The sequence below is a fragment of the Oryx dammah genome, unplaced genomic scaffold, assembly GCF_014754425.2.
Source record: "Oryx dammah isolate SB20612 unplaced genomic scaffold, SCBI_Odam_1.1 HiC_scaffold_28, whole genome shotgun sequence".
NCBI lineage: Eukaryota > Metazoa > Chordata > Mammalia > Artiodactyla > Bovidae > Oryx > Oryx dammah.
Window position 1 is genome coordinate 18,145,106 of NW_024070212.1, and position 11,478 is coordinate 18,156,583.

General features: G+C 51.4%; 1 protein-coding gene across 1 annotated transcript; it reads left to right on the forward strand.

Moving 5' to 3' along the window:
• Positions 1–2,040: 2,040 nt before the first annotated feature.
• Positions 2,041–3,969, forward strand: LINGO4 (leucine rich repeat and Ig domain containing 4). The gene has a single exon (XM_040230644.1). It carries the CDS (start codon positions 2,114–2,116, stop codon positions 3,896–3,898), a length of 1,785 nt encoding a protein of 594 aa, XP_040086578.1. The 5' UTR covers positions 2,041–2,113; the 3' UTR covers positions 3,899–3,969.
• Positions 3,970–11,478: the final 7,509 nt, after the last annotated feature.

Here is an 11,478-nt window from a genome sequence, read left to right on the forward strand (position 1 = left end):
TCCCCATGCTTCACTCAGGTCTGCTTTAAAGAGGCTGTCCAGTATCAAATGTGTCCCTGGACTGGCACACAGAGACAAGAAGAAGAAAGACCCCTACTTCTTGAGGGTGATGCCCCTGGACCCCAGCCCACATGAGGAGAGAAAGAAGTGGTTCTGACACCTATCTCTTCCTGCAAAGTGGCCGGGAGCCAGTCCCCTACCCACGGAGCTTAGCAAAGGAAGCTTGTGATCACATTAGCCACCTTTAAAGAGAAGGGGGCCAGACCTGCCAGCCCCTGGTCTGGCAGGCTCTGGAGACTAAGAAGAGGCTCACAAGAGTGGGAGGGGGGAAAGCTGGGTTACACGCTTCACTGCACTTCTGCTGAGTGCAGGAAAGAAGGGAGAGCAGCAACTGCAGCAGCAGTGATAAAGAGCTAGCTGTCAGGTGGACTGCCCAGGACAGGCTCTCGGGGAGGGAGGCCAGGGACAAGGGAAGCTGGGACACTGCTCCCTGGAGAACTCCTAGCATGCCATCCATGCCTGCTAGTTTGGGATAGGGAACAGAGGAGCCTGCTCAGTAGCCCCAGCTGGGCCATTCTGCCTCATGCCCAAGCCTCAGAACAGTGTGCCACGTCCCTTGCTCTTTCGGCCTCTTTCTTCTTTCCTGAACTACTGTGGTCCTCTGAAATAGCTGTAGGGTAGCCAGCTGAATGATCCTTGTGGGAGGGGGTATAGTGTGGGAAATAAAGGGGGAAAAAATCACACTAACTCTTAAACTGTCTTTCCTAAGTTCCACCTGGGAGAAAATGGCCCATGTGGGAGAAAGCTGACCTCATAGGGCCCAGAAAGTCAGAAGTCTAAAAGGTCAAAGGTGACTGGGATCTGCATCTAGAAAGAAACTGAGGCATCCTGCCTCCCAGGGAGCATTAATTCACTCTCGTCCTGTCTCTGCAGCCATCCCTTACCAATTCCAGTACTTCCCCTCTCTTGGGGTCCCGGTGGTCATTGAACAGGGTGGGTCCATGGCATCTTTTCTCCTCTGTCACCTCATTCAGCCTCCAATGGTCATCACAGTCACCATCTTCCTAATTTTTCCCAGGCACCTGGCACCCAGAAACTTACTTTAAGTTGACAGACTGGGCACACAGCCTGTGCTGAGATCTCCTATGCCAGCCAAGGGCCTGCTTACTCCCACCACAGTATCTGGTCAGACACTGTCCCTCCTCACTCGTCTGGGCCTCCCTGGCTCCCAATGTGTCTCCTGTGCCTTTCTCAGGCAGCAGAGGCCAAAGGCAACAAGAGCTCTCTCTCAGACTCCCACACGGGGTTTGAATCAAAACACCACAGAGGGGCATGAGAGAAGCCTAAGTCTGAGGACCAAGCGAACAATGCTCGGCCTCTCTTGGGTCCCTTACACCCCAATGTCATCTACAGAGGAGGTGGGCTGCCCTTGGGGCTCTGGTGAGGGATTCACGTGTGCCCTGCATCCTCTGCCACATTTAATGTGTAGCTTGGCTGTCATCCATAAGGCGTTCTGGGTAGATTGCCTCGTGTTAGTCTGGGGCCTCGGGCCATTGGCCAGGCTGGAGGAAGGCAGAGAGGCAGTGAGTGGAGCCTGGGGGGCCGAATTGAGGCCCACATGCTTCCCAGGCTTGGATGACTTAGTCAAGGTGAGGCCTCTCTCTGATCAGGATCCAAGGGTATGACCCCCGTAAGCCTTAGACAAAGCTGTGGGCAGATAAATGAGAGAAGGGTGGGCAGAGAGGGACAGGGCAGAGACTAGGAGAGCAGCTGTCGGGAGAAGGGACCTGGGTATTTCTGGATCTCTGAGACAGAGGGAAACTCAAAAGTTACTTCCCTGTGTCTTCCTGTCCTGTTCCCATAAAACCTTCCCCACTGGCTAGGGTTCCAAGAGCTAGTAAGCACTCAGCCTGTTACCCAGGGGTGGTGGAGGGGAGCAGAGAGTCCCCAAAGAGGAGGCTCCAGGGAGTGTACTGCACACTACCCGGCCACACTGGGACAGGTAGCTCAATCCCTCTCCTCTACGGAGGCTCAGGGAAATCCATAGTACCCATCATCTGAGCCACTTTCCAAAAAGGGCCATGTCATCCTCTGTTCCAGGAGCAAAGAGGGCATGGCTGTGGCCACAGCTCTAAAGCAAGCCCGGCCCCCATGGCCCCCCGTCTTTCTCCTGCTCCTCCTGCCGGCAATGGGGAGCAGTGGCAACTGCCCTGCTGTGTGTGACTGCACCTCTCAACCCCAGGCAGTGCTTTGTGCCCACCGGCGACTGGAGGCTGTCCCAGGGGGACTCCCGCCAGACACCGAGCTCCTGGACCTGAGTGGGAACCGCCTGTGGGGGCTTCAGCAGGGAATGCTCTCCCGACTGGGCCAGCTCCGGGAACTGGACCTGAGCTACAACCAGCTGTCCACCCTGGAGCCAGGGGCCTTCCACGGCCTGCGCAGCCTACTCACCCTGAGGCTGCAGGGCAACCGGCTGCGAATCATGGGGCCCGGGGTCTTCGCGGGTCTGTCTGCCCTCACACTGCTGGACCTTCGCCTCAACCAGATCGTCCTCTTCCTTGACGGCGCTTTCAGGGAGCTAGGCGGCCTCCAGCAGCTGGAGGTTGGGGACAACCACCTGGTGTTTGTGGCTCCGGGAGCCTTTGCTGGGCTGGCCAAACTGAGCACCCTCACCCTGGAGCGCTGCAACCTCAGCACTGTGCCTGGCCCGGCCCTGGCCCGCCTCCCAGCACTGGGGGCCCTAAGGCTCCGCGAACTAGACATCGGGAGGCTGCCAGCGGGGGCGCTGCGGGGGCTGGGGCAGCTAAGGGAGCTGGAGATCCGCCACTGGCCAGCTCTGGAGGCTCTGGAGCCAGGGAGCCTGAGCGGGCTCAATCTCAGCACCCTGGCCATAACCCACTGCAACCTGAGCTCGGTGCCCTTCCAAGCACTGCACCACCTGAGCTTCCTCAGGGCCTTGGATCTTTCTCGGAACCCTATCTCGGCCATCCCAGCCCGCAGGCTCAGTTCCCTGGTGCGGCTCCAGGAGCTCCGACTGTCGGGTGCCTGCCTCACCTCCATCGCGGCCCACGCCTTCCATGGCTTGACAGCCTTCCACCTCCTGGATGTGGCAGACAACGCCCTTCAGACACTGGAGGAAACAGCCTTCCCTTCTCCAGACAAACTGGTCACCCTGAGGCTGTCAGGTAACCCCCTGACCTGCGACTGCCGCCTCCTCTGGCTGCTCCGGCTCCGCCGCCGCCTGGACTTTGGCTCGACCCCACCTGCCTGTGCTGGCCCCCAGCACGTCCAGGGGAAGAGCTTGAGGGAGTTTTCAGACATCCTACCTCCAGGGCACTTCACCTGCCGACCAGCCCTGATCCGAAAATCCGGGCCGCGCTGGGTCATGGCCGAGGAGGGGGGCCATGCCGTTTTCTCCTGCTCTGGAGATGGGGACCCAGCCCCCACTGTCTCCTGGATGAGGCCTCAGGGGGTTCGGCTGGGGAAGGCTGGGAGAGTGAGGGTCCTACAGGATGGGACGCTGGAGATCCGCTCGGTGCAACTCCGGGATAGAGGGGCCTATGTCTGTGTGGTCAGCAACGTGGCGGGGAATGACTCCCTGAGGACCTGGCTGGAAGTGATCCAAGTTGAACCACCGAATGGCACTCTCTCTGACCCCAACATCACCTCGCCAGGGATCCCAGGGCCTTTCTTCTTGGACAGCAGAGGTATAGCTATGGTGCTGGCGGTTGGCTTCCTCCCCTTCCTCACCTCGGTGACCCTCTGTTTTGGCCTCATCGCCCTCTGGAGCAAAGGCAAAGGCCGGGTCAAACATCACGTGACCTTCGACTTTGTGGCACCTCGGACCTCTGGGGATAAGAACTCTGGAGGTAACCGGGTCACTGCCAAGCTCTTCTGACCTTTCCTTCCACAGTGGGGCCTCATCTAGGCCAGCTTCAGATACCACAGTGGGAGAGAACCAAGGCTGCTTGGACTGGACATTCATCCCAAACGGCTCAGATTTTCCCCACTTTCTGCCCACACCATGCCAGCAGCAGATGCTGCCTCCTCATAGCCTGTCTCCTCAGGCTTTTGCAGTTTAAGGATAGCATTGCCATCTCTTCCCCGAGAGTCCCAGGAAACGGGAGGTGTAGATCCTGCAGTCAGCCCAGCCCTCCCCGCACAACCACATACAAAGCAGGAACTATAACCCTCCAGTCTGCCAGTCTAAACTCCACACACACTTACACATACCCTGAATAACCAATACCAATTGCCAACCACAGTGATAAGGCTACTTCAGGGGAGGGGCTGGAAAGTGCAACTGCTTCTTGGAGTCTGCTCCTTACCCAGGTGGTGTCCCTCTCTCCCTCTTGCTGCTCTATCCCCTCTCTAGGCACAAGGAACTAGGGCCAATGACCTCAAGCTAAAGAGAAGAGGATGTGACGGGGGACTGGGGGCTGGGGGGGGCACAGACTACACACTGGCACTGGGTCTGCATGAGCCCCCCACCCCCGTCATATCATTAAAGCTGCTGTCACATCATTAAAGCTGCTATCTAAAGGCCAAGACAGTGGCAGCCACAACTAAATGTGATCGCTCGAGTTTTCTTTACTTCAGTCTTTTCTACCCCCTCTTTCTGTCAGAATCCCGCTTCCTACCCTTCCGCCTGCCTATTAAGCCTGTAACAATGACCTTGCCTGAATCTAACGAGCCTGACAGCCAAAGGTTTATGCAAAACGTTGCCCGCCATGCCTGAAAAGATCAGCACCCCCAGCCCATTTCCTCTGTGTGCTCCATTTCCAGAGTTGGAGGAGAGAGTCTCTGCCTTCCAAAGGATCCCTCTGCAAAAATTCCAACCCAGGACACCCAGCTCCTCCCCTTTCTTTCTCATTCTGGTTGGAATCTCCCGACCGTTCCTGTTGTGCAGATCCCTAGTGCCCTTGGTGAAAAGCAAGAGAACCTCCACAAAATGAGAATCTGCAGCTGTCAAAGGAGAGAGACCCAGAACACAACAGGACTAGGTTTGGAGGACCAAGGTGGGAGGGGCACTGCGAGCTCTAGTAAAAAGAGTGGAGGGAGGAAGGAGCAGCAGGAACTAGACGCCTTTCCGCTGTCCTTATGGAGACCCCAGATGCTGAGGTGGAGTGGGAGGAGAAGATGCTGACTGCCTCTGAGTGTGCTTCAAAGAGAGGGCAAAGCAGTGTCAGAAAAAGTAGAGATGCTGAGAGCTCAAGAGCAGGAGAAGCAGTCTCAGCATCATAGGAAGGGGAGGAGTGAAAGGAGAGGAAAGGAGCTGGGAGGGAGGGACTGAGAAGTGGAGAGTCACGAGGTCCCGGGGAGCCTCTCTTTCTCCCTCCCTCCCTCTCTCTCTGCAGCAGCATCTGCACAGCATCCTCAGTTCCCCTCCATCTTCTGGGCCCCCACCCATCCCTCACCCAACAATCCGCAAGCATCATCAGGTTCCAAGCCATTCCTGAAGTCACAGTCCTCGCTCTGGGGAGACTCTACTCATTAGAAGACTCCCAGCCCAAACTATCCCTAACAGGTGAGAGAAGCTGGCGCCATATGGAGGCAGCCAGACTTCACCAGTAGGCAAACTCTTCAGCAGGGCGGAGGTGGGAATGTGGGGGTGGAGTGGAGAGGACGCAGAGGTGACTGTGAAACCCAGCAGTTTGGAGAGTGAGGCTGGGGAATCAGGCAATCTTGAGTACCCTGGAGCCTCCAACCCTGCCCCCCACCATGCACAGACAGCTCTCTTAGCCTTGCAGCAACCTCTCCTCTCCAGGTTGTAAGACACCAGAAAGGTTCCCCTGGGGCACGCCCCTCTTCCCCCATCTCCAAAATCTTCCACCAGCTGCTTGTTAGACTGGGACTTGGGGGGCAGGTGCCAGAAGTTCTCGTTTCAACTGTGCAAAGGGCAGAAGCAGCACTGCAGCTCTGAGAAGTCTCCTCTGGGAAGCACCCCCTCCCTGAGGCAGTGGGGAACAGACGCCGTGTGTCTAGGTCAGGAGCTGCTGCTGCCTGCGCCCCACGGCCTCCAGAGCAGCCCAGGAGAGACAGACTGTGAGCCACTTGTGCGGTGCTGTGCTTAGTCGCTCAGTCATGTCCAGCTCTTTTCAACCCCAGGGACTGTAGCCCCCCAGGCTGCTATGTCCATGGGGATTCTCCAGACAAGAATACTGGAGTGGGTTGCCATGCCCTCCTCCAGGGGATCTTCCCAACCCAGGGATCGAACCCAGGTCTCCTGCATGGCAGGTGGATTCTTTACCAGTTGAGCTACCAGGGAAATCCCGTGAGTCACTTAGGTGATTTCAAATTTTCTGGTATCACATTGAAAAAAAAAAAGCAACAGATACAATTAATTTTAAGACTATAGTTTATTTAACCCAGTGTACCCAAACTATGATCATTTCAACATGTTATCAATATAAAAAATAAGTGATGAAATATTTCACATTATTTTTCCATACTAGGCCTTTGAAACTTAGTATATCCTTTACACTTACGGCACATTCCAATTTGGTAACTAAATTTTCTCCAGAAATACCTTATCTGTATTTAGCTTTCATAAAATTCACTGTTGAAAAAAATCAACTCATACATCCAAGTTGTTCCAACTATATTAAAAGTCTTCTAGGGACTTCCCTGGTAGTCCAGTGGTTAAGACTCCGTGCTTCCACTGTAGGGGTGCATGGTTCCAATCCCTGGTTAGGGAACTAAGATCCCACATGTAGCTCGGTGTAGCCAAAAAAAGTTTTCCATAACTAAATATTGGTTTTAACACTTAAATTAACTGAAATGAAACAAATTTTAAATTCCGCTCCTCAGTCACACCAGCTATCTTTCGAGTGTTCGAGAGCTACATGTAGCCAGTGGCTACTGTATTAGACAACACAGCTCCAGATGTTATAACTCTAGGTGTAGACTAGGGCCTCCCCAGCACAGGTAAGAAAAGTATCCCCCCCAAAAACACATTCAACCTAGAGGAAATGCCTGTGGGGCACCCCCACCCCCACTACCACCCCTTGCTCTCCTGATACAGCCTTTCCAGAACACCTTCAATGAGCGACACTAATTACTGTAACAAGGTTACTGGGATGAGCACTTGTACCACAGCTTATACCATCATCAGTAAGCCAACTGCTTACCTCACCTGTCTGGAAAGGCTGCTTTAGCTGGGCGGTGGCGGGAGTGGGGGGGTGCAGTGGTATGTGTCTGTGTGGACAAGTGTGTGACGACAACCAAAGACCTGGGCAAGTGGTATGTGTGTATGTGCAGGAATGTTATGGTCCACATCATAGGCAATCCAATGCCAGCTCTCCCCTGGGGCGACAGCCGTGGAGATAGAAAAGAAATAACACTTATTTTATGTCAGTGGTTATATGTAGGATTTCTAATTTAATCCTCACATCAACCCTATAAGATAGGGAATCTTGGCTGATGGAACTAAAGGTCAGGTAGATTAAGTAATATGAGTACACAGAGCTAATTAGTAAGAGAGCTGCTTCTGAACTTAGGGCTGTCTGACTCAAAAGCCAAGTGCTTTCCACGACATTGTCATACAGCTCCAGTCACTGTCTGCTCTCATTACCCGCTTCCCCAGCGTCTCTCGGCTGCAGGAACTGACCTGTGAGAAAGGTAAAATCCAGGGGACATCTTCCGCCCCACCTACTCTGACCAACTATTAAGGAAAACTGAGGTCAGTTGTTGATCCTCACCTTCTCTCAGTAACTCTAATGCACCTGATTCAGGAAGCAGAGGATCAGTTGTTGGTTTTTAATCTTTTTTCCTCAGTCTCCTCTCCCAATGCCCTTGCCTCTGCCCCAGGAACCAGCAGAAAGAAGCAGAAATTCCAGAAATCAGATGAAATGCCTGGATGCCAGCAACATAGCCTCTTGTGATTAAAAATGGAGGCTTCAGATTTCATAGGTGCTTTTCAGAGTTCTAACCTTAACAACCTCTTAGGTTATAGAGTGCCAGCTCAGGAATTTCCAGTATGGTGGGATGATTGGTGAACTGCTTTACTCTCGAGAAGAATTCCGCTCTATTCACCTGCCTACTCCTGCTTTAGAGAACCTTCCTGAGATCATCCTGCCCAATCCTCTCTCTACCCCTCCTCTCTTTCATTTCAGACACGATCTCATCTAAGCTGAGAGAAATCTGGACCCACAGACATTCTGGCAGCACTTCCACACTCCCTATTTTGGTTCCTGAGATACTCTAATTTCCCTAAGTCCTTTGCTGGGCTGTTTGCCTGATTCAAAAGAAGAGCATGCTGCAAGGCAATGATCCTTAACTTTGAGAGTCACAGACCCCTGTGAGAATACCCAGTGCACGCAATGGACAAAAATGCTTATAGAACCTCTGCTGGGAGAAGCCTCAGGTGGCAGGGAGAAAGGTGAAGGCTTAGGCTGCCTGTGCTGTCCAGGTCCATTAGAGGCAAAGAGAAAAGGCTAGGAAGGGCTATGGTGTGAAGTAGCTAATTGCATAAGTAAGAGCAAGTGATAGGACAGATCCTATAAGAAAACATACTGTTGCCTCCAGCTGCTCTGCTGCCCTCCCTGCCACCATTCTCGCTGCAGCATCCATCTCTCAGTGAGATGCAGGAGGCTTTGGGTAGGACTTTGCTCTAAGAAGTCAGTGTGGTGGTGATGCAGGCTGGAGAGTGTGTGAGATAAGAACTCCTGAATCCTCTTCCTCCAAACTGCTTTGTAAAGGGGGATTAAGGAGGAAGACTTCGAGCTGGATGGCGGTGGCCAAAGAGGCTGAGGAGAGTGTCTCTCTCCTAGGACGCCTGCCACAACTCATTAATCTGACCTAAAGACAGAAGAGTAGCACCAGCATAATTTCTGATACTAAGACCCACGCTCCCAGTTGCTGGTTTCTGGTGAAGACCCTTGAGTGATGGGGCGAATCCTACAATGGGCAGAGCCACTGTGTTGTTTTCCAAAACCTCAGATAGAGGATCATTTGAATGGTTTGCATGTTGTCCAAGAAGGAAACTCTGTAAGCAGCAGGCTCTGGAATTACTGTATTGAGAATCCCTCCCTGTCCAGCCCTCTAGCTACAGTCTACTTCCCTGCTTTGCCTTGTGGAGTAGAAACAGCTGCCCACTGAATTCTGAGCCACCCACATTTTAACTAGTTTCACCTGCTGCCACCTACACCTTGTTCAGAATACTCTTCAAGGAAATAAAGTGGACTCTTTAGAATTGGAGACAAGAATAAAGAAATCACAATTCACCCAATCCCAATTTGTCCCACGTCATCTTTTTTTTATTGTGACTTGTTTTTGTTATGCAAGTATTTTTTATTTTTATGGAGCTGAATTTGTCAGCATTTTCTTTGATAACTTCTAGGTTTCACATCATATTTAGAAAAGCCTCCTACTATCTAAGCTTATTTTAAAATTACCCTAAGTTTTCTTTAAATACTTTTAAAATGTCCTTTTTTTACATGTAAGTATTTAGTTCACCCGGAATTTATTTCGGTGTTAAGGTGTGAAATAGAGATCCAATTCTGTTTTGTGTGCTAAGTCACCTCAGTTGTGTCCAACTCGCTACGGCCCTGTGGACTGTAGCACACCCAGGTTCCTCTGTCCATGGAATTCTCCAGGCAACAATACTGGAGTGGGTAGCCATTCTGTTCTCCGGGGGATCAGGGGGTCTTCCTGAACCCAGAGATCAACTCACACCTCTTACCTGTCCTACACTGGCAGAGGGGTTCTTTACCACTAGTGCCACCTGGGAAGCTTGTATCCTACCCTTATCAGATATCCAGAGTATATGAACAGACAATTTACAGAAAAATATAATTGTCACTTAAACATACTAAGAGATGCTCAACCTTATAAGAGAAATGAAAATTAAAATTGCAGTGAGATGCCATTTACACTATCAGATTGTCAAAAATCCAAAAGTTTTATAACAGGCTGCTAAGCTTGCTGGTGGCAGAGAAAACTGGTAAAACTTCTGTGGAAGGCAATTTGGCAATACAGTACTTACCAAAATCCTTTTCAAATGTTGTTGGTGGAACGCAAATGAGAAAAATCTTTGTGGAAGAAAGAGAATTTGTGAAATTGTATATAGCCAAATTAAAAAAAAAAAAAACAATACACACACTGGTCAGACTTAAATGTTTGCAGCCCTAAATGTTTACTGTACAGATATACAAGAGACAAACAAAATATACTTGGGTGTCAATATAATGTTAAAGGACTGATTGAATAAACCTTAATACATGCCTCAAGCTTACTGTGAAACTTAACTATTAGGCAGATACATGTGTACTGCTACAGAAAGATTTCTGGACCATGCAAAAAGAAATTGCAAAATAGTCATATATAACACGTTACCAACTAGATAATATATATAAATTTAATGTATGCATATTATAGAAATCTTGTGGAAAATCCACAAGAATCTGGTAAAACCGATTGCTTCTTTAAGGATGAGAAATCTGTTCATTCCTTGGTAGAATGTACATGTATTACTTATTCAAAACACATATATTTTTTAAATTAATACAAAACGGAAAACTGAGGCTCAATGGCATCTCCTTAGTTGACTAAACATATAATCTTGCATTTATTTTACAAACATTTATGCATGCTTATCATGTGCCAGGCATTGTGACAGAAGCTGGTGCGCACGATTCCCACATTACAGGGAGCGCTCAACCCCTGCCCGCAGGGTGAGCCCCTAGTGCGGGGCGGGGACTGGAGGCGGGGAAGGATCGGGGCCATCTCGCGAGGCTCTCCGCCGCTCTGAGTGGGTAGCAGGGCCCAACCGTCCATAACGGTCCAAGTACCCAGACCGCGACTGGAATACACTCTTCCAAACCAAACCGCCGTCTGCATCCCCTTCCTCGCCCCCACAGAAACGGCCCCGCTACCCGCAGCTTGTGCCTTCGAGCCGGTCTCCCTTTAATCCCCAGGGAAGGGTGGGCCCCTGATGCCCGAACTACCCACAGCTCCCTTACCACGGGTTGCTCCGAACTTGGGTCCTTCATTTCTCCTGCTGTGTGGTGTCAGTCCTCCTCGTCTGTTCACTCCTCGACAGAGAAATAGAGAAACAGAACTCCTCACGCTCTGCGGCGCAATTCCTTCCGCTTGGCTTTTTCTCCATCTCTACAAAGCCTTTTTAATGTTTTCCCGCGGGATGAGGCGGGGGGACGTTTTTCATGTCTCCTGAGTCTCTGTCATAGTATGCGAAACGATCGAGGCAAAGGATCGCCCGTCAGGAGGGCTTCCCCAATGGTCACTGGGTTGTAGAGTGGCACTGGCTTTGTACAAAGGCACTAATTTTGTGCGAACAGTGATGCGGTTGAGTGATTCCACCCCCCTGCACCTCTGGAGCGCTGATTTACAACCCCACCCCCACCTCAGTGGAAGCCTCCTAGGTAATTGGCCTGGAGCTGGGCTGGGCGTACTCCTTGAGCCTCTAATTGGCTGTTTAATACTCAGCAGGTGCAATCTCAACCTCGTCGGCTTTCCCTG

What these genes read in the sequence shown, in the direction of transcription:
- LINGO4 (XM_040230644.1), top strand. Translation starts at nt 2,114, where the DNA reads ATGGCTGTGGCCACAGCTCTAAAGCAAGCCCGGCCCCCATGGCCCCCC.